This window comes from Muscardinus avellanarius, assembly GCF_963383645.1.
Source record: "Muscardinus avellanarius genome assembly, chromosome: 2".
In the NCBI taxonomy this organism is placed as follows: Eukaryota; Metazoa; Chordata; class Mammalia; order Rodentia; family Gliridae; genus Muscardinus; species Muscardinus avellanarius.
The window spans coordinates 99144086-99167784 of record NC_137787.1 but is presented as its reverse complement, the minus strand read 5'-3'; the positions used below and the strand labels follow the sequence as shown (position 1 = coordinate 99167784).

Sequence of the window (23699 nt, the reverse complement as noted above, 5' to 3'; positions counted from 1 at the left end):
GAGATACCTCTTCAATAATTAAAAATAGATTCAATTATGACCTATATAGTGTGCTCCTTTCAATTTTATTAAAATGTGACTCGAGCTAAGTGAGACTGTACAAGTGAATTAACATTATACACATTCCAGCCATTAATTCCGCCCAGCTCTCATTATCCTCGCTGTTTTCCTTTCTAGGCTTCCTGACTCTGGCTCAGCTCATCTTTCACATCACAATCAGATTAATATTCCTATAATACATCCCTGTTCAGAAACTTGCAATGGTTCCCCAAGGACCATGTAATAAGAAATAAAATGATAGGCTGGGCATAGTAGTGCATGCTTGTATTCCTAGTACTTGGGAGGCTGAAACAGGAGGATTAAAGGTTCTTAGTGAGGCCCTCTTGCAACTGACTGAGACCCTCTTTCAAAATAAATAAAATATAGAGCTGGGGTGTAGCTCAGAATGCCCTTGGGTTCAAGTTCAATTCCCAGTTAAAAAAAAAAATGATAAAAGCCTAAAATCTTTATGCTTCTACAATTTAATCTTAACCTGTTTCTTTTCTCCTCTTCTGTGGTACTGGAGGTTGAACTCAGTGACATTCTACCTTTGAGGCACACCTTCTGATTGATTGATTGATTGATTGATTTTTATGGTGCTGGGGATGGAACCCAGGGGCATTCTACCTCTGAGCTATGCCCCTAGCCTTTTTATTCTTTATTTTGAAACAGTGATACTTTATTCTGAAACAGATTCTCACTGAGTCCTGAAGGGCCTCACTAAGTAGTAGCTGAGGCTGTCCACAAACCACGATCCTCCTGTTTCAGTCTCTCAAATGCTGGAATTACAAGTGTATGCCACCAGGCCTGGCTTAAAGCACGTGTTTTTAGAATGAGATGGTCTCAGCCAGGACTGGTGGCACATACTTGTAATCCTAGTACCTGGGAGGAGGTTGAGACAGGAATATCACAGGTTCAAGGACAGCCTCAACTACTTAATGAGGCCCTCTGCAACTCAGTGAGACCCTGTTTCAAAATAAAGAATAAAAAATAGGGCAGGGGGTACTGCTCGGAGGTTGAATGCCCCTGGGTTCTATCCCCAGACCCGCAAAACAAAACAAAACAAAAAAAACCAAAATATAATAGGGCTGGACGTGTAGCTTGGAGATAGAATGCCCTCAAGTTCAATCCCTAGTACTCTTCCCCAAAAGTGTTTGTAGAATTAGTAGATAAAAGACTTTAAGCATTCCTCAGGGCGTGGTGGTGCATGCTTGTAATCCCAGTGCTTGGGAAGCAAAGACAGGAAGATCATGCAGGTTCTGCAGGTTCGAAGCCAGCCTTGCTGGCTTAAGAGATCCTGTTTTCAAATAAAATATAAAAAATAGGTCTGGGAGTGTAGCCTGGAGGTAGAAGAGTTCCATCCCCAGTACTACAAACAAACAAACAAACAAACAAAAAAAAACCTTAAGCATTCAAAATGCCTGTACATTATTAATGTAAAATGTGATCTAACATCACAATTATTATATAATTAATGAACTCGAAAAAAACCATAACTAACAAAATCTTACCTGGTCCAATACAGAAAACCTTCTCAAAATCAGCACAAATACACATTTGCTTATACAGCTGTGGAGACTGAGCAAGGTATGCATTATTCTTAAAATATGACACAGTAAATACATTGGCTCCTCCTTCACTGGCAGCTGAAATGTAAACATTTATATTATCATCAATTTTAAGTTTATTAGTATAAACTGTGAATCAAAAACAACATGTACTTTAAATTCAAATAGTTAACTTGGAAAATCAAGAGTTGCAAAAAATCAGTGTACTTACATCTTCTTGTACATATGTGATTTAATAAATGTGAGATTCTACATAGCATATGTGTGCATGTATATATATTATATATATATATATATTTTAAAAATTTTAATTCTTTTATGTTTTTGCAGTACTAGGGTTGGAGCCCAGGAGCATTCTACCTCTGAGCTACACTCCCAGCCCTATTTTTTATTCTTTATTTTGAAATAGGGTCTCACTGAATTGGGTCTCACTAAATAGTAGCTGAGGCTGTCTTCAAACTTGGATCCTCCTGTTTCAGCCTCCCAAATGCTGGGATTACAAGCCTACACTACCATGCCCAGCTCTACATAGTATATTTTTAAGCCAGAGCTTTACTTCATTGATATAAATACTCCATTTCTGCACTAATTTCAAATGTACCACAGCTACTTTAAAGTTGTAAAAAAGGAAGGAAAAATGAAGAAGAAAGATAACCACTGCATTATTAAGAATGCAATGCTCCTTGGGCACGGTAGCTTATGTTTGTAATCCTAGTACTTGGGAGGCTGAGATAGGAGGATTGTAGGTTCACTGCAGTCAATCTCAGAAACTTAGTGAGGCCTTCTGTAATTTAATGAGAGACTTTGTTTCAAAATAAAAAAGATTCTGCTTAGAGGCAGAATGTCCCTGGATTCAATCCCCCAGTATCACATTAAAAAAAAAGCAATGTTTATTAATTTTTCATTTGTACTGCGATCCTCCCGTCTCAGCCTCCCAAATGCTGGGACTACAAGCGTGTGCCACCATACCTGGCTAAACATCATTTATAACACATATTTTAAAAGAATTACCTTAGCAACTTTTATAGGGGTAAATTTTTATTTTATTTTATTTTATTTTAGCAGGTCTGGGGATGGAACAGAGGGGCATTTGACCTCCGAGATATACGCCCGTCCTATTTTTTATTCTTTATTTTGAAAAAGGGTCTTACTGAGTTGCAGAGGGCCTCGCTAAATAGCTGAGGCTATCCGCGAACAACGATCTTCCAGTCTCAACCTCCAGAATGCTGGGATTATAAGCATGCGCCACCATGCCCGACTTAGGGGTAAAATCTTAAGAAAAAATTCTCATATAAGAATGAGAATTGAGCTGGACATGGTGGCATATGCTTGTAATCCCAGTATTTGGGAGGCTGAGACAGGAGGATCATGGGTCAGTGTGACCCTGTTTTAAAAGTAAAGAATAAAAAATAGGTCTGCGGGTGTATATTGTTTTTCTTTTTTTTGGTGGTACTGGGGTTCCTGGAAGCCCTTTTATCTCCGGGCTACACTCCCAGACCTATTTTTACATTTTTTTTATTTGGAAACAGGGTCTACTAAGCCAGCACGCGCGGCTGGCTTCGAACCTGCGCGATCCTCCTGTCTCTGCCTCCCAAGCGCGGGGATTACAAGCGTGCGCCACCACACCTGGCTGCAGGTGTATATTGGAGGTCAAATGTCCCTGGGTTCCATCCCTAGTACTGCCAAAAAAAGAAAAAAAAAAGTAAAAAAAAATTCGAGAATGAGAATTGGGGCTGGGATGTAGGCAGCTCAGTGGCCAAACAAAGCACATGACTTACAAGTACAGTGCTCTGGGTTTATTCCCATTTCAAAAAAGACCCCCTAAAAAAGAATGAGAATTAATGTGATTTCCCCAATAATAAGTATTTAGCAATTGTACAGTGCAATTTCTACAAGACAAAATTACATTAGAAAGAAACTTATAAGAAAATAGTCTCAAGTCTAACCTATATAATAACAATCATACTACGTGTCATTGCCTCATTTTAATCATTATCATAAAACCTGGGGTAAGGCCGGACGTGGTGGCGCACGCTTGTAATCCCTGCGCTTGGGAGGTGGAGACAGGAGGATCGTGCAGGTTCAGAGGCAGCCTCGCTGGCTTAAGAGACCCTGTTTCCAAATAAAAATGTAAAAATAGGTCTGGGAGTGTAGCCCGGAGGTAGAAGGGCTTCCAGGAACCCCAGTACCACCAAAAAAAAAAAAAAAATAAAAATAAATAAATAAATAAATAAATAAATAAAAATAATAAAATAAAGAATAAAAAATAGGGCAGGGGGTATAGCTCGGAGGTCAAATGCCTCTGGGTTCCATCCCCAGACCCGCAAAACAAAAAACAAAACAAAAAACCCTGGGATAAGGAGATATAGTATTACTGATATAGTGATACATGACTGTTGGCACATAGCATGGGCTTTGAAATAAGGAGTCCCATGACAATAAACCTTAAAGGATACCTGATATTCTTCAGTATTAAGAAAAAATTAGTATAAGCAACTTTGGGGAAAACAAATTTATTCCTTAGGTTTAAGGAAAATATTTTGGCTCATACCTGAAATAATTTTAGGAGTCTGGATTTCCACAAAATCTTTGTTAATTAAAGTTTCTCGGAAGAGCTGGCAAATGCCAGACTGGAGTCGGAAGATTGCCTGACTAGTTGATGTCTGCAAGACAATAACAAAAGCTAATTAAATCAATTTTGACACATTTATTGAGTACTTACCATGTGTAGTCAACAATGCTGGAAACCTAAAGGTAAATAAAAATACTCTTGCTCTTGTCATTTTTTAAATTTACAAGTAGGAGAGAATCAAACACATACACACAAGGCAGAAGGTGATAAAGATGTTGGATGTCAGGACTATATATGATCATATAAAGTTATTCTCACTAGATATTAGTGAGCAGATTTATCTATCTAAATATCTTCCATCCATCCATCCATCCATCCATCCATCCATCCATCCATCCATTCATCCATCTGTGGTACTGAGGATTGAATCCAGGGGCATTCTACCTCCAAGGTACACCCCCAGACCTGTATTTTATTCTTTACTTTGAAATACGATCTCCCTAAGTTGCAGAGGGGTCCCTAAGTAGCTGAGGCTGGCTGTGAACTGGCAATCTTCCAGTATCAGACTCCCAAGTACTGGAATTACAAGCATGTACTACCACACTTTTATTTTGTTTGTTTATTTATTTTTTTTTGCAGGTCTGGGGATGGAATCCAGGGACATTCGACCTCCAAGCTACACCCCCTCCCCTATTTTTTATCCTTTATTTTGAAACTGGGTCTCACTGAGTTGCAGAGGGCCTCACTAAGTAGCTGAGGCTGTCCGCGAACCGCGATCCTCCGGTCTCAACCTCCCGAATGCTGGGATTACAAGCGTGTGCCACCACGCCCGGCCATACTTTTAATTTGTAAGAATTCCATAAACAAAAAATATTTCTTAACAATTAATGGCAACATCTTGTGAATTCTCTTAGTACATTTATTTATTTATTTACTTACTTACTTATTTAGTGGTACAAGGGATTGAACCCAGGGCCATTCTACCTCCAAAAACAACCCCAGCCCTATTTTCTTCTATTTTTTTGGGAGGGGCAGGTCTGGGGATGGAACCCAGGGGCACTTGACCTCCAAGCCACACCCCCTGCCCTATTTTTATTCTTTATTTTGAAACAGGGTCTCACTAAGTTGCGGAGGCCTCACTAAGTAGCTGAGGCTGTCTGCGAACTGTGATCCTCCGGTTTTAGCCACCCGAATGCTGGGATCACAAGAGTGTGCCACCATGCCCGGCTCCTATTTTTTCTTTATTATCATTATTATTATTATTGTTTTATGGTATTGGGGATGAAACCCTGGGGCATTCCACACCCCAGCCATATATTTTAATCGTTGTAATTTTTTTTTTTTTTTTTTTTTGGTGGTACTGGGGTTCCTGGAAGCCCTTCTACCTCCGGGCTACGCTCCCAGACCTATTTTATATTTTTGAAACAGGGTCTCTTAGGCCAGCGCGGCTGGCTTCGAACCTGCGCGATCCTCCTGTCTCCGCCTCCCAAGCGCGGGGATTACAAGTGTGCGCCACCACGCCCGGCTAATCGTTGTATTTTTTTGAAATAGGGTCTTACAGAGTTGTGAAGAGGGCCTTGCTAAGTACTGAAAAAAAAAAAATCACTGCAAAAACAATCACACTATGCTACTGAATTCAGATCAGGTATCTCTGCTGGTTGGAAAGCAAAAATTTAAGCTGTAAGTAATCCCAGTACTTGGGAGGCTGAAACAGGAGAATCACTGGCTTGAGGCCAATCTCAGCAATTTAGATTCTATTTTAAAATAAAAAATAAAAAGGTCTGTGGGTGTTGCTCAGAGGCAGAACATTTCTGGGTTGCATCCTGAACACAAAAATAAATAAACAAATAAATAAGATTAAAAAATGTAGTATCAGGTGATTTGACTATCCCTTTAGGGATATTTATCCAGAGGAAAATGCTATCCTCAAACCTAAGTTGGTCAATTAATTTAACAAAGGAAAAGTGCTCAGTTTGAGTCAGAGTCTAAGGAACTTTTTGTATCTATTGCAGAGTCATCTTCAAACATTTGGCCTTCTTTCAAAAAATATCATTAGAGAACAACCAGAGTACTTGAAAGGAAATTTTCCCTTCTTTGGTCAAATTAGCTTATTCTGGGTAGACTATATCTAAAGAGAAAGAAATAAATGTTTTTAAATAGACTCATTTAAAATGGTTTCCTAATTGCATGCTGATTATAACAATCGATTTTTACATGTGTATAAAAATTTGATGGTTAAGGTAAAAGTTAATTATCTCAAATAAGATTTCAGAGTGTTTTAACAAGAAAATGTATGCTTAATATACTTAAACCCATTTTAAATAAATGTGATTGAACCCAATGTGCTTAAACCCATTTCAAATAAAGTGCACCTAAAACACAGCACGTAAAGTATAAACGTGTGTGGGGGGGACTGGGGTTATTTATTTACTTATTTTGTGTGATGCCTGGGATTGTACCCAAGGGTGTTCTATCTCTGAGCTACAATCCAGCCCTATTTTTTTTTTTTTTTTTAATTTGGAAATAGGGTCTTGCTAAGTTGCCCGAAGCCTTGTTAAACTGTCAAGGCTAGTTTCAAATCTGCGATCCTCCTGTCTCGGCTTCCCATGTATGGGATTACAGGTGTGTGCTACCATACCCAGCTGGTTCTGAGGACTGAACCCAGGAGCTTTCTACCTCTGACCTACACCCTTAACCTGATTTTAGTTTTTGTTTTGAAACTTGGCCTAACTAAATTGTGGAGGCTGGTCTCAAATCTGTGATAGTCTAGTCTAGCCTCCCACATACTGGAATTAAAGGCATGCACCACTGTGCCCAGCTATGTCAATTTTTTTTGGTGCTAGGGTATGATCCCAGGGGCATTATACCTCTGAGCTATACCATCCATCCCTATTTTTATTTATTTACTTTTGGTACTGGGGATTGAAATCAGGGACATTTTACTTCTGAGCTATACCTCTGGCTCTACTTTATTTTTATTTTGAAACAGGATCTCAGTAGGTTGATGAGAGTTTCAATACTTACTGAGGCTGTCCTTAAAACTGCCATCCTCACCAGACGAGGTGATGCACGCTTGTAATCCCCGCGCTTGGGAGGCAGAGACAGGAGGATCGCGCAGGTTCGAAGCCAGCCGCGCACTGGCTTAGGAGACCCTGTTTCCAAATAAAAATGTAAAAATAGGTCTGAGAGTGTAGCCCAGAGGTAGAAGGGCTTCCAGGAACCCCAGTACCACCAAAAACAAAACAAAACAAAACAAAACTGACATCCTCCTGTCTCAGCCTTCCAAACACTGAGATTACAAGTATACACCACCATGACCAGCTAATTAAAAAAAAAATTAAACAAGTTCTCACTAAATTGCAGAGAGCCTCACAAAGTTGCTGAGGCTGGCCTTGAACCTGTGATTTCCCGTTTCAGCCTCAAATTCTAAGATTATAGCCATGTGCATTACTCCTGGCTCAACCACATTTTCAATTGGCTAGGAATATGTAAATACTTCGTATACAGTTTGACTATCCATTCTCTTAAATGCTTTGGATCAGAAGGTTTATGGATTTTGAATTTTTTTTCCAGAATTTGGAATATATATGTGTACATATGTGAGATATCTTGGAGGTGGCATCCAAGTCTAAACATGAAATTCATTATGTTGTATATACAGTTTTTTATTTGTATGTATGGTACTGGGATTGAACCCAGGGCCTCATGCATGCTAGACAAGCATTGAATTACCTCTCTAGCCCCATTTTATTTTGAGACAGGGTCTTGCTTAGTTGCCCAGGTTGGCCTTAAACTTGCAATCCTCCTGCCTTAGCCTCCCATGTAGGTGAGATTACAGATGCGTGTTGCCATGCCTAGCTAATATACACATAGCTTGAAGGTACTTTTACATAGTATTTTATACTAAGGATTTTTTTTGTGTGCGAGGACTGTATACTGCAGCACAAATCAAAAAGCTTTCTGGCTGTCTGCTAGTTATGCAGAGTGCCATCATATACTAAGGTTTTTTTTTTGCTTTTACATAGTATTTTAAATAATTTTGTGCATGAAGCAAAACTTCATTGTAAAAATTTCCACTTGTGGTAATCCTGTTGGTATTCAAAAAGTTTTATATTTAGGCTCTTTTCAGATTCTTGGATGAGGGATACTCTATTGATACTTAATTTACCTTTATTATACTTACTCCTTTAAGATATATAAATGAAAGAGAAAAAAGGAGCTATGGGTTCATAGACAGACTCAGCTACTTAGTGAGGCCCTCTGCAACTTAATGAAAACTTAGAACAATAGTCGGGCGTGGTGGCGCACACTTGTAATCCCAGTACTTGGGAGGCTGAGACAGAAGGATCACACAGGTTTGAAACCAGTCTCAGCTACTTAGGGAGGCTCTCAGCAGCTTAGTGAGACCCTGTTTCCAAATAATATATAAAATAGTCTGGGAGTGTAACCTAAAGGTAGAAAGCCTCCCGGTTCCATCCCTAGCAACACACACACACACACACACACACACACACACACACACACACACACACAAAAGGGCTGGGGGGTGTAGATCAGATTTCATCCCCAGTACTGCAAAAACAAAACAAAATAAAACAACACAAAACTATGGATGCTAGTTGGGCATGGTGGCACACATCTGTAATCCTAGCACTTGGAAGTTTGATATTATAGGTCTGTGGCCAGCCTCAGCAACTTGGTGAAACCCTGTTTCATATAAAAACAAACAAACAAACAAACAAACAACAACAAAACAACCAAAGAAAATGTGGCTGCTTATAAGGACCAAATAACATGAATGAAATAAAAGATACTTCGTGAATGGACAAAGCATATACATCTAGCACAAAAGCTTGTATAGATCCAGTACTGCCAGATTGTCTCCAACTTTTCAAGAAATGCCATTCAGACTTTAATGTAAAAACTCTTTCCTTCCTCCCCTCCCTTTCTTGAGACTGGTACTCACTATATTGCCCAGGTTGACCCTCCTGAGTAGCTGGGACTCTACGTGCATATAACACTGTCCCTGGTAAAACTCCCATTTTTTCAATGGTGGCAATTAATTAAAATTAAAAAAAGAACAACAACAAACAACCCAAAACTCGTTGGGCTAAACGTTAGAGGCACAAACCATTAAGAAGTGTGTGGACAAATAGCATGAGCAAACATAGGATGATGTCTACCTTTTGTGGTCAAAACATGAAAAACCTGAGGTTTCTTGGTAATATCAAGAAGACTTTTGATTACTGCTTGCTTTTTTCTAAATAAATTAAAATGGAGATGGTAATAGAAGGCAAAAAGCAAATAATCAGGAGTAACACTGATTGTATTATATGGGCAGATTTACACGACTGCAGACGAGTTGAGAACTCTTATGGTGACAAAGAATTTTGATGTTAGGCGCATTATTTAAGTAAACGAGGAAGATGTGGTCAGGCATTGAGAAAGATGACATTGGTTTTACAACAATGATGAAACCACTGAAATCTTTCACTTACAACCAAACCAAAAGAAAAAAAAAGACTCATGAGGCTATCATATAAACCACCAAGTCAATTACTTCTTTAATTTTATGCTCAGATCAAATTCAAAAGATTAAGGCATGTGCCGGGCGTGGTGGCGCACGCTTGTAATCCCCGCGCTTGGGAGGCGGAGACAGGAGGATCGCGCAGGTTCGAAGCCAGCCGCGTGCGCTGGCTTAGGAGACCCTGTTTCTAAATAAAAAATATAAAATAGGTCTGGGAGTGTAGCCTGGAGGTAGAAGGGCTTCCAGGAACCCCAGTACCACCAAAAAAAAAAAAAAAAAAAAAAAAAAAAAAGATTAAGGCATCAATTACTCATCCGCACTTACTTGCTCTTTTTAAATTAATTAATTATTTTTTTTCAGTATTGGAGATGGGACACAAGGACATTCTACATCTGCGCGACACCCCCAGCCCTATTTTTTCTTCTTTATTTTGAAACTGGGTCTCACTAAGTTGTAGAGGGCCTAAGTAGCTAAGGCTGTCCTTGAACTGCGATCCTCCCATCTTAGCCTCCCAAATACTGGGATTACAAGTGTGCACCACAACGCTTGGCTTTTTATTTTATTTTATTATTTTTATGGTACTAGGGCTTGAACACAGGGGCATTCTACCTCTGAGCTAGACCTCCAGCCCTATTTTATTTTTTATTTGAAAAGTAAAGTAACCACTCACTGCCTTAGAACCTGAATCCTCCTGTCTCAGCCTCATAAGTACTGGGATTCCAGGCAGATGCCATTGCACCTGGCTGTACACGGTTGTTCTAAAATGTGCTTATAATCCCTTTCACAATTTTGAAGCAATATTGGTAGCATTTCCAATTGTTGACTAAGCCTTTCCCAAACAGCTACTATCTGAAAGTGAAGCCATCTATTTGCTTCATGATCACTGTCATTTTAAAACAAAGCAAAGTCAGTATCCTGTGAACTAATAATACTTGACTGTTCTTATTGCTGATTATTCTTTTTAGGTAGAGGGTCAATCAGAAAGGTAAATTGATTATACTTACACATAGGCAAATGCCAATTAGCTTTATAAGCCTGAAATAATAAGTATGGTATCCCTTCTCATGTCGATTTCAGCATAATTACATTACTTAATAAATAAATCAAGCATACCCTAAGATCAATCACTCTGTTGTCTAATCTTGTATCTTGGTTGACAGTAGCTCTTCCTTCCTAAAAGAAAAAAAAAAGAATAGAAAAAATTCATTTTACTAATTTTCTGGAGAAAATATATATATTTTTTTGGTGTGTGTGTGTGTGTGTGTGTGTGTGTGTGTGTGTGTGTGTGTGTGTTGCTGGGACTGAACTCAGGGGCATTCTCCCTCCAAGCTACACCCCTAGCACTATTTTTATTTTTAAATAGGGTCTCACTAGGTTGATGAAAGTCTCAGAACTTGCTTAGGCTTTCCTTGAACCTGTAATCCTCCTGTTTCAGCCTCCTAAATACTGGGATTACAGGCTTGCACCACCATGTCCAGCTTCACAAAAAACACTGTTAGAAGCTATGCCTACATTTTAGTGATATGTATGTGTTAATTATGTATGTGTTAATATGTTAATGTTATATATGTGTTAATGTGTTATTATTATTTATGTGTTAATATTACGCATGAAAAACAGAGATACAAGATAAGAGAAATAAGAGGCAGGGCCAGAGAGAAATTAGTGTTAAAAGATAGAAGGATGAAGAGAAATGAGAATGAACAGATGCTAATGCTTTCTTTTCCTCCTCCGCTCCCTAAAGCCCTGCCTCATTATTGGAACATCAGAAGAATTAACCACCCGCACCTTTATTGATTCCTGGATTTACGCTGTGAGCCCTGGGTTGATGCAACAGATAAAAGCTGACACACAGTAGTGGGCCTCAAAAATCAGGGAATTCATGAAGTCAAACCTATTTTTGCATAATAATACTTTTTTGTTCTCATTCTTCATGAGTGTACTGAGGAGCTCTCTAAAGGTTAAATGAGAAAACTATCAGAACACTGAATTCTAAGGCAAATATCAGAATCTAGTTGTTACATATTAAGACAGACATTACAAAGATTTGTAGATATATAAAACAATGTCAACTCTTTTTTTGTTTTGGAAAATACAAAATGTTCTTTATTGTGATTTTATTATTTACACAAAACATGCAAACTTATAGCACATTTATGTTGTTTTTAATAAGTTAATACTATAAAATGTTTTAGCTTCTAACATTATAAATACTATAGACATACCAATAAAACAAAAGCTTGGGAGATGTCTTTAGTTTTGTGTGTATGTGCGGGGATGGAATCCAGGGGCACACTACCTCTGAGCTATGCCCCCAGCCCTATTTTATTCTTTTATTTTGAAACAGGTTTCAGTTAAGTCTCAGAAGGCCTCACTAAGTTGCTGAGGCTGGATGCAAACCTGCAGCCTCAGCCTCTCAAGTACTGGGATTACAAGAGTTTGCTACCACGCCCAGCTTCAATTATTTTTATTTGTTAATTATTATTTCTGCAGTACTGGGGATGGAACTCAGGGACATTTTACTTCCAAGCTCCATCCCCAGACCTATTTTTTATTCTTTATTTTGAAACAGGGGCTAAGTTGCGGAGGGCCTCACTAAGTAGCTAAGGGTGGCCAAGAACCTGCAATACTACTGTCTCAGCCTCCCAAGCACTGGGATTACAAGCATGTGCCACCACGCCCGGCAGCTTCAATTATTTTAAAGGCTATAAAAAAACTAGCATCACGTATAGTGGCACATACTATGATCCTAGTACTTGAGAGGTTGAGAAAGGAGGATCCATGTTCATGGCCAGCTTCAGTAATTTAGTGAGGCCCTTTGTAACTTAATACCTTGTTTAAAAAAAAAAAAAAATAGGGCTGGGGGGGGGTGTTCAAACTCCCTAACACCCTCACCCCCTGCAAGAAAAAAAAAAAAAAAAAAAAAAAACAACAACAACAAAAAAAAACCTAACAAGTGCAAGGCCTGGGATCAATCCCTGGTGCTGCAAGGGGAAAAAAATAAATACATAAACGAAAAAGAACCAGAAGGAGCTCTCAAGATCAAAAAGTTTGAGAATTGTGGGTTTAAGAGCAAATTAATTAATTAATTTATTTTGTGGTATTGGGGATTGAACCCAGAGGCTCATGCATACTATCAAGCAGTATATTACTAAACTGTATCTTCAATATCTATAACAGTTCTTTTATTTTTGAGATCAACCAGTCTCAGAAAGTCAAGAGTAATATGTATTCTTTCATATGTGAAAGTTAGAAAATAGAAAACCAAAGGGCCTCCAGAAAATGAGGAGAGAGACCAGTAGAATAGTGGTAGGAGATTGCGGGAAGGAGGAAGGGAAAAATGAGGATTGAGGAAGGAACAGTTCAGAAAGTTATGTCCATATATGAAGGTATCACTGACTAGTCTCATTAACATGCATAGGAGAAAAAGGAGGAGTAGGGCTGGATACAGCAGGGAATACACTAAGTGATGTGAGTATGTATGTTTCTATCACTTTGAATCTCATTATGATGCACAAATGTAATATGCCAATAAAAGTATATTTAAAAGGTAAATTAAAAAAATTAGCTCAAATCAATTTATATGCACATATAACACAAAAGTAGGATATCAGGTTTTCATTATTTTTCAAACTAAATATATAGAGAAAGCATATTTCATAAACCTAAATTGTACCTCTTCTCCTTCCACCTCAGGCCGACTGGCATCATCCAGCTGCAGGGGCAGGCGGGGCTCAGCCAAACTGATCACGTAAATCTGAAAGTGAGATATTGCCAAAATAACCCAAAATAGCAGGAAGCATACAAAACTTGGTATCTTTTGCTTAAAAAACAAATCTACAGTTGACTTAAATGTGAAGCAATATTTGCATATATCTTTAACTGAAACCGCTTGCTGAAATAAAAGATGATGACGTGCATTTTTCATTTATAAAGTGGGTTATAAAAATGCCTGTATGAGTTGTTAAAACAGTCAAATTATATATACATATATATGAACACACACACACATATACATACACACTTTATATATCTTAAGGTACATACCATAGTAATAAATAATTATGGTCTAGTTTTGTCATACAAAAGCTGTTAGCAGAATCACTTAATCTCAGACCTTCAATGAAAATGAAGTCTCTGTAGGAATTAACCATTAACATATGAATTGCTATTATTGTTAGCAGCTTTTGACCACCATCTCTAGGACCAAATCCAATTTAGCTCTCTACATATCTCTTTCGCTTTCTCATTCTTTCTTTTTCCAAGTATCCTTCATTGTCTCCTCTTGTCAAACATGTCACAAGTGTTTCATACTTTTCCTTATGTCACTGTGGCACTGAAAAAATGGCTGCAATAATTCCTCCTGCCTCTCCTCTCACCAAGAACTGAAATCCATTTCTCCACCCTTTATATCTGAGTTTTGCCATGCAAGACTTTGACCAATGAGATTTCTTTCTTTCTTCTTTTTTTTTTTTGGCACTAGGGATTGAACCCAGAGGCATTCTGCTTCTGACCTCTCAGCCGGATTTTATTTCTTATTTGGAAATAGGGTCTCACTAAGTTGTGGAAGGCCTCGGTAAATTGTTGAGGCTGGCTTCGAACCTGCGATCCTCCTGTCTAGCCTCCCAAGTGCTGGGATTACAAGTGTACGCCACCACACCCAGCTCAACCAATGGGATATTTAACAAAAGGGACACAAATAGAAGCCTGAAAAGTGTGTGCCCACATGGCTTTCCTCACTTGCCTCTGGGAACCATCCTGGTTTCATATCAACATGGTCGAGTTACCCTGCTGGATGAGGAAAGGCCACAGGAAGAGATGCTGGGATACAGTAGTGAGCCCAGTAATTACCATGTAGAGCACATGACCCAACCCAACTTGCTCAAGAAGTCACAAGCAAATTGATGTGCGTTGTACCAAGTCACCAAATATTGAGGTATTTTCTTTCTTTCTTTTTTTTTTTTTGTGGTACTGGGGTGGAACCCAGAGGCTTTCTACTTCTGAGCTATACTCCCAGACCTATTTTATATTTTATTTGGAAACAGGGTCTCACTAAGTTGCTGAGAGCCTAAGTAGCTGAGGCTGGCTTCGAACCTGCGCGATCCTCCTGTCTCAGCCTCCCAAGTGCAGGGATTACAAGCGTGCGCCACCACGCCTGGCCTTGAGGTATTTTCTTATATAATTTAAGCTAATTGTTATGAATCTCTGTATTTTTTCTTATGGTGCTGGGTACTAAACTCAGGAGCATTCTACCTCTGAGCCACACTCCCAGCCCTATTTTATTTTTCATTTTGAAACAAAGTCTTCCTAGGTTGCTGGGAGCCTTGATAAGCTGCTGAGGCTGGCCTTGAACTCCTGATCCTCCTGTCTCAGACTTCCAAGTACTGCAATTACAGGCATGTGTCACCACATTGGCTGAAATCTCAGTATTTTACATGAACTCAAATTATTAAAAACATATAGAGCTGGGCGTGGTGGTGCACACTTGTAATCCCTGCATTCGGGAGGCGGAGACTGGAGGATCACAGTTCAAGGACAGCCTCAGCTATTTAGGCCCTTTGCGACTCAGTGAGAGCCTGTTTCAAAAAATATAAAAAAAGACTAAAAAATATAAAAAAAGACTAAAAATAGGACCAGGGGTGTAGCTCCGAGGTAGAATGCCCCTAGGTTCCATCCATCCCCAGGACCACTTAAAAACAAAACAAAAAACAATATATATATATATATATATATATATATATATATATATATATATATATGAATGACATGGAAAGGTTTAACAACTACTCAGATGTGTGTGTCTATATGTGTGCATATATATATATATATATGCACATACATATAAAATGTGTTTATTCCGTTTAATTTTTGAGGTGCTGGGGACCCAAGCCAGGACCTTGTACATGGCTAGGGAAGTGCTAGACCACTGCGCTACCCAAGCCCTCACAATTTTATAATTTGAAAGTTACCTTCTGAACATGTAACTCAATATCCTGCTGTGTACAGCTTCCAACTTTCTGATTCACTTTTCTCACAACGCCTTCTACATCTACGATGCTTTCTTTGTTGATGCTGTCAAGAGATAAAATTTCCAACTTGAATCATCTTATTAGAAGTCAGAAATCATTTGATGTTTAAGCACTAGAGCTGAATATGCTAAACTTTTCTTTAATACAGTAGCCATTTGAGATAAAGCCAATCTATTTAACCTACTTACAATAAGTTATTAGGTAGCATACTTTTAAAGAATCCTTGAAGAGATGATTTTTTAAATGTTATAGTTTGGTTACCACTTATACTCTGGGCATAAAAGGCAACAGAACCAAACTGAATTGTGAAAAGCAGTAAAGTCTTTCAATTATTTATGAAAGAACATTTTCCTCCCTATGCTCGAGATTCACTAAGATCAGCATTTTCTATAACGAGAAACACTGGCTTCAATAAATGCAATTACTGGTATGTAATGGAATTAAATAATAGAAGAAGGTCAACTGAAAAGATCTCAAGGTAATAAAAGGACATTAGGGTGCTGTTTTGCAATTAAATCTTTACTGCCTAGAGTTTCTGAGTACACTTTGTCACTGGGGTGTATGACAGCCTACTGGATTATATACTTCCACATACAACAATGCTCATTTGAATGAAGTTTAATATATGATACATGTACAATAAATACATCTTCTAGGTAGTTTATTCTTTAAGAAACCCGAGTTTTAAACACCAGACACTCAAATTCTGGAATATGAATTCATGAAGTTGCTTATTTAATAGCTAATTAATTTTTTATCTCTAGGATGAAATGGTAGACATTTTTAAATCTCTGGATAAAATTTAAATTTCTGGATAAAATTTTTTAATCCAAGGATGAAATGGTAATTCTCATACAAAATATGCTAGTTATACTTTTATATATATTCTTGTTTTCACAATATATATAAAGAAAAGGGCAATATTTAATTTTCATGGAAAAATTCTATTCATTCTAATAAGGAACTGATTTCATGCTGAAGACTGAATTTAGGGGCATTTTATCTCTGAGCTATAACTCCAACATTCATTCATTCATTCATTCATTCATTCATTGGTGGTACTGGGGATGAAACCCAGAGGCCTTCTACCTCCGGGCTACACTCCCAGACCTATATTTTTTATGTGGAAACAGGGTCTCTTAAGTCAGCTGAGGCTGGCTTTGAACCTGCGCAATCCTCCTGTCTCAGCCTCCCAAGTGCTGGGATTATAAGTGTGCGCCACTACACGCGGCAACCCTTTTTATTTTGAAACAGGGTCTTGCTAAGTTGCTGAGGAAGGCATCAAATCTGTCACCTTTCTGTCTCAGACTCCCAAGTACTAGGATTATAGGTGTATACCACCACACTTGGCTTGAATTGAGTCTTTAGTAGTTGTAGCGCTATTGGATATATTCTAGAAACCCACAGGACACTTATTTTACATAAGAAGACACCATAATTCATTTCAATGAACATTTGCTTAAGGTTGGAAAGGAGTCAAAATGAGAAAAATAAAGAGTGGTAAAGTAAAAAAGAAAATTTTTTGCCTCATTTTGCTACACTGTCTAGAATTCTCTGTTACCAACTATCTTTAAAAAAAAGCTTCAAGCTGGGTGTGGGGGTGCACACTTGTAATCCCCGCACTTGGGAGGTGGAGACAGGAGGATCGCACAGGTTTGAAGCCAGTTGCGCTGGCTTAAGAGACCATACTTCCAAATAAAAATAGGTCTGGGAGTGTAGCCCGGAGGTAGAAGGGTTTCCAGAAACCCCAGTACCATCAAAAACAAAACAAAACAAAACAAAATAAAAAACTTCAAAAGTACACATTTCTTTTATTCCTAGTTAAAATGTTGTACACTGAAGAAACTCACAATTTATTACTGCAGAAATAGGCTCCTCTGAGACTTGAAGAGATCAAGAGGCTTTAGTTTACTGTTAAAAAGGCTTCCCAGTATTGGCAATCTAGTGTCACTGAATCTGTCTCCAAGAAGACTTCCACTTACCAGCTGCTTCATCTTTTTTTTTTTTTTTTTTTTTTTTGGCAGTACTGGGGATGGAACCACCCAGGGGCATTCTGCCTCCGAGCTACACCCCCAGTCCTATTTTTTATTCCTTATTTTGAAACAGGGTCTCAGTGAATTTCAAAGGGCCTCACTGAGTAGCTGAGGCTGTCCAAAAACCTGGATCCTTCTACCTCCTGTCTCAGCCTCCCAAATGCTGGTAAGTACAAGCGGCGCCACCATGCCCAGCTCCGCTTCATCTCTTTACGTGAGTAAGCTTCATGCCTGATATTATGATGCAGCTCTTGTGAGCATTCTATTGTTGGTCATATGTCTTCATGAGGGAAGTTTATTCCTCCTCCTGGTTCAGTCACCTGCCCTATCCCAACAAGAGCTCCATAGGCTACCTTTCCACTATGACTCCAGTCCCTTGAGTTCTTTTACTTTACTCCTTTTGACTCCCTTGTGGAAGGCAATTAATTGACCTCTAGACTTTTCATTACCAGATAGTCTTTCTCAAGCCAACTCAGGTTAAATATATCTACTCTTCAGGATTGAGTTTCATGTTAGTTTCCTTCCAGAAAGAAGATAGAATGTAGGTTGTGTGTGGTGGTACATGCTTGAAGTCCTAGCATTTGGTAGGCTGAGACTTGAGGATCGCAGGTTTGAAGACAGCCTAAGCTACTTAGGGAGACCTTGTTTCAAAATAAATGATAAAAAAAATAGGAGCCAGGCATGGTGGCACATGCTTGTAATCCCAGCATTCAGGAGGCTGAGACTGGAGGATCATGGTTCACAGAGAGCCTCAGCTACTTAGTGAGGCTCTGCAATTCAGTGAGACCCTGTTTCAAAATAAAGAATAAAAAATAGGGCAAGGGGTGCAGCTCAGAGGTAGAATGCTCCTGAGTTCCATCCCAGACCCCCCCCCCCCACACACACACACAAAGAGGGGATAGAGATGCAGCTTAGCTCAGCTCAGAGGTAGAATGGCCCTGGGTTCCATTCCCAGTACCACCACCACCACCACCACCACCACCACCACCAACACACACACACACACACACACACACACACACACACACACCCAACAACAACAAAAATAAAAGGTTGTAATGGTTGTAATGTTGTCCAAGATACTCTGCTCAAGACTGGCTAGAGAGCCAATGAATGAAAAAAAACAAACTTTCTCTCCCCTCACTCAAAAATACCAGATGACTTCATTCATTCATTTATCGGTACTGAGGACTGAACACAGGGCATTCTACCTCCAAGCTATGGCCAGCCCTATTTTTTATAATTTTATTTATACTCCCAGACCTATTTTATGTTTTTATTTGGAAACAGGGTCTCTTATGCCAGCTGAGGCTGGCTTCGAACCTGCATGATCCTCCTGTCTCCGCCTCCCAAGCGCGGGGATTACGAGCATGTACCACCACGCCTGGCTATTTTTATTTTTTACTTTTATTTTTTTGGGGGGGTCTGAGGATGGAACCCAGGGGCACTTGACCTCTGAGCCACACCCCCTGCCCTATTTTTTATTCTTTATTTTGAAATAGGGTCTCACTAGGTTGCAGAGGTCTTAGGTAGCTGAGGCTGTCCGCAAACCATGATCCTTAGGTCTCAGCCTCCCAAATGCAGGGATTACAAGTGTGCACCACCATGCCCGGTTGTTTATTTTTTAAACCTTGTATAATTTAGTTCTAATATCTCCACATACCTAAATCTATGTCTCTGTCCCAATTTGTAGAAATGAGTGAATTCGGGCTGATACAGAAGGACTGTAGATTCGAGGATAGCTTCAACAAGTACTGAAACTGTCAGCAACCCAGTGAGATAAAATAAAAATAAAATAGCCGGGCATGGTGGCGCATGCTTGTAATCCCCACGCTTGGGAGGCGGAGACAAGAGGATCACACAGGTTCAAAGCCAGCCGTCCTGGCTTAAGAGACCCTGTTTCCAAACAAATAAAAAAATAAAAAATAAAATAGGGCTGAGGTAGGATACCTCTGGGTTCAATCTTCAGTATGAAAGAGAGAAAGAGAAGAAAAAGAAATGAGTGAATTCAGAAATTAAAACAACAAAAAGCCAGATTTGTAAAACTGCTAAAATTAAAACCTGCTAGGTAGAACTAGTAAAAGGCTATGAGGGTTTTATGTGTGTATATATGTGTATATTTATAGACACAAACACACAGAATCAAAGAAGGATAGGAATACTTAGGTATGTTTCTCCCAGTAGGATAAGATTCTACTTTGATTGTAGAAATAGTCTAATTAATGTGACTGAAACTGACTTATTTGTGAAAATGGCAGAATGTTTAGTGTACATGTTATAGTTTGACTGCTATCATAAAGAGATTATTAAGGTTTCAGTTTTACATTTTGAAATTAATATGCTAATAGGCAACTAGCAGCCTTGGGTTTTTACGGAGGATGTAGCAAAGAAAACTATCATTGGTGGAAAGTAAAGGAACTCCTGGGAACTATTTTATTGCAGAAAAAAATGTATGAAGTAAATTAAACATGTCCTTTCAAGAACTAAGTCAGCTATTTTTATTATTAATCCTTCCCCCCAAACACACTATCACTGCACTGCGTTTCATATCTGTCATTTTCCAACCACCTTCCTGACCTTCCATATAATTAATCACTCAACGAGAAAGATAAATTATTATAGCCTTAATATTAAAATGCCCTAGCTAATAGGTACAACAGATTTTGTGTCATACATTAGGAACTGTCAACCATCCATTTAATACTTTAGTTCTAACTAAAACTGTCTTTATAGAATACAACAGTATCAAGCACCATCCTTTGTGTATTTTATGAAAATATTTTGAATTGGTTATCAAGCTTTTAAAAATATAAATGATACAATGTATGGTTAATTTAAATAATTATAAGACATAAAGCCTGGGAGAAAACAAACAGTACCTAGTTAACTGAAGGAAAAGAATGTGGGATATATATTCCAACATATATCTATATACATATATATCTATATATACACTATATTTATCTATAAATTATGTACATGATTACTAACTTAGGTATTATGTTTAGATAATTATAAAATTGGAATAAACTCATAGTTAGCAATAATGAATGTATGCAAATTTATATTTAACATGGTCTTCTCAATAATATAAAATATAAAGGATACTGACATCTCAAATCAAATTGTCTTTTTTTTTTTTTGCGGTACTGGGGATTGAACCCAGGGACATTCTAACTCTGAGCTATGCCCCAGCCCTATTTTTATATTCTTTATTTTGAAACAGGTTCTCACTAAGTTTCAGAGGGCCTTACTAAGTAGCTGAGGCTGGCTGTGAACTTGTGATCTTCCTCTTAGCCTCCTAAGTACTGGGATTATAGGTGGGTAGGTGTGTGGCCAGCTCGATTTATTTTGAAATAATGTCTTTCCCCAAGTTTTTAATGTTGAATTGGACAGGGCTAAATATAGCTTCTTCTTTTCTAACAGATATATATATATATATATATATATATATCCTATTCTAACAGAGGCATAAACCACATATGTACAGCTGTTCACGGAGCTGCAATACACAGCTCCTTGAAGAGTTTAATGGCCTATCCTATGTTGAATAACTTATCTATATAAATACCTTTTTTGGACCTCAACTAACATGTCTCTGCATCCTACCCTTTCCTTTTTCCAAAATTAAGTTTCTCATATAATATAGGCGTCTTATGTAAATATATGTATACTTAAGTACAGCAGAGTGCATGGGACCAGAGCAGGTACTAAATAAAATTTTTCTATATCAATGACATTTTAGAGTATTATTTTTTGCCAATTTCCAAATCAGTTAATGTAGCAAACTCAAATTTAACCTACCAATTTGTGAAATACCTATTTTTTGGATGAAAGATCTAGAAAGGAAAGAAAATAAACAAAACTAGTATGTAACTAGGTGACTCAGAAGAGAATGAGAAACATACTGTGACTCATCAGCTATCAATATATCACTTGACCACAATGACTAATACAAAGAAATTAAATAAAATATATGTACACAAATAATGGTATGAAAATAAAGCTTTCAGAATCAAAACCACTATGGTGTGTGAAGGGGTGTCATAAGCACAAATAGCAATATATAAAAAAACTGAACTTTTTTTTTGCAGTACTGATGATGAAATCCCAGGGGCATTCTACCTCCAAGCTACACCTCCAGCCCTATTTTTTATTCTCTTTATTTTTATTTTTTTGGTCATACTGAGGTTCCTGGAAACCCTTCTACCTCTGGGCTACACTCCCAGACCTACTTTATACTTTTTTTTTTTTGAAACAAGGTCTCTTAAGCCAGAGAGGCTGGCTTCGAACCTGTACCTGCGTGATCCTCCTGTTTTCGCCTCCAAAGCATGGGGATTACAAGTGTGCGCCACCACAACAGGCTATTCTCTTTATTTTGAAACACTGAGTTGTGGAGGTCCTCACTAAGTACCTGATACTGGCCGCAAACCATGATCCTCCTGTCTCAGCCTCCCAAATGCTGGGATTACAAGTGTGCGCCACCACACCTGGCTTAAAAACTGAAATTTATATTAAGTGTAATGCTTTATAGTGGCCACTTCAATGTCAGCCTTAAAGCTTTTTTTTTTTTTTTTTTTTTTTTTTTACTAGGGATGGAACCCAGGGGCATTCGACCTCCGAGTTACACCCCCTGCCCTATTTTTTATTCTTTAGTTTGAAACCGGGTCTCACTGAGTTGCGGAGGGCCTCACTAAGTAGCTGAGGCTGTCCGCGAACTGCAATCTTTTGGTCTCAGCCTCCCAAATGCTGGGATTACAAACGTGCGCCACCACACACGGCCTTATTCTTTTACTCTGAAACAGGGTCTAAATTGCAGAGGACCTCACTAAGTTGCTATGGTGGCTGTGAACCAAGCATATGTCACTCTGCCTGGCTAGCCTTAAGCTTTAAATTAAACTGTGTTTATGTCCATGTTGTTTTCTACAGAAATTATACAAAAAGGTTTCCACAACCGCCTTAAAATAATCTCCCTTTATAATACTCAACCATAACTAATACAAGCTACTCTGTGACTTTCAAATGGCACTAAATAAACAATAATTTTAAACTGAGTATGGTGGTATATGCTTGTAATCCCAGTATTTGGTAGGTGGAGACAGGAAGATTGCAGGTTTGTGGCTAGCCTCAGCTACTTAGTGAGGCCTTCCACAACTTAGTGAGCCCCTGTTTCAAGATAAAGAATAAAAATTAGGAAGCCAGGCGTGTTGGTGCACACTTGTAATCCTAGCATTCGGGAGGCAGAGACCAGAGGATAGTGGTTTGCAGACAGCCTCAGCTATACAGCAAGTTGGCAAGGCCCTGTGCAACTCAGTGAGACCCGTTTTCAAAAATAAAAAGACTAAAAGATAGGACTGGGGGTGTAGCTTGGAGGTAGAATGCCCCTGGGTTCCATTCCCAGTACTGCAAAAAAAAAAAAAAAAAAAAAAAAAAAAAAAAAAAAAAAAAGGGCTGAGGGTGTAGCTCGGAGGTAGAATGCCCCTGGGTTCAACCCTCAGAACCGCAATAAATAAATAAATAAATAAATAAATAAATAAATAAATAAATAAATAAATAAACTTCTTGCCTTAACTCCAGTATTAGCTAATAAATCAGATAATTAATGTGAATATTAGATGGTGATCCAGAAACATTGGCCTAGATAAGTGTTACAGCTTCCTGCTTTCAAATAAATTTCTCTTTTGGGATCCTGGAGATTGAACTCAGGAACATTCTATCTCTGAGCTATCTGCCCAGTCCTATTTTTATTTATTTATTAACTTTTGTACTGGGATTGAATCCAGAGGCAGTCCACCTATGAGCTAACACATGCAGCCCTTTTAATTTTTTATTTTGAAACAGGCTTGCTAAGTTGCAGAGGCTATCCTCTAATACATGATCCTCCTGTCTCAGCCTTCCAAGTACTGGAATTACAGGCACATATCATTATGA

At 38.4% G+C, this 23699-nt stretch overlaps 1 protein-coding gene across 1 annotated transcript in view; it reads right to left on the bottom strand.

Moving 5' to 3' along the window:
* The window catches only part of DARS1 (aspartyl-tRNA synthetase 1), a gene marked incomplete at its 5' end in the record, with an annotated part of 67632 nt that overhangs the window by 17561 nt on the left and 26372 nt on the right, over nucleotides 1-23699 (bottom strand). The window contains 5 exons of the mRNA XM_080689910.1: nucleotides 1551-1685; nucleotides 4159-4270; nucleotides 10820-10879; nucleotides 13383-13463; nucleotides 15676-15778. Of these exons, the coding sequence (XP_080546036.1) occupies nucleotides 1551-1685; nucleotides 4159-4270; nucleotides 10820-10879; nucleotides 13383-13463; nucleotides 15676-15778 (491 nt within the window). The remainder of the gene's footprint in view (nucleotides 1-1550; nucleotides 1686-4158; nucleotides 4271-10819; nucleotides 10880-13382; nucleotides 13464-15675; nucleotides 15779-23699) is intronic.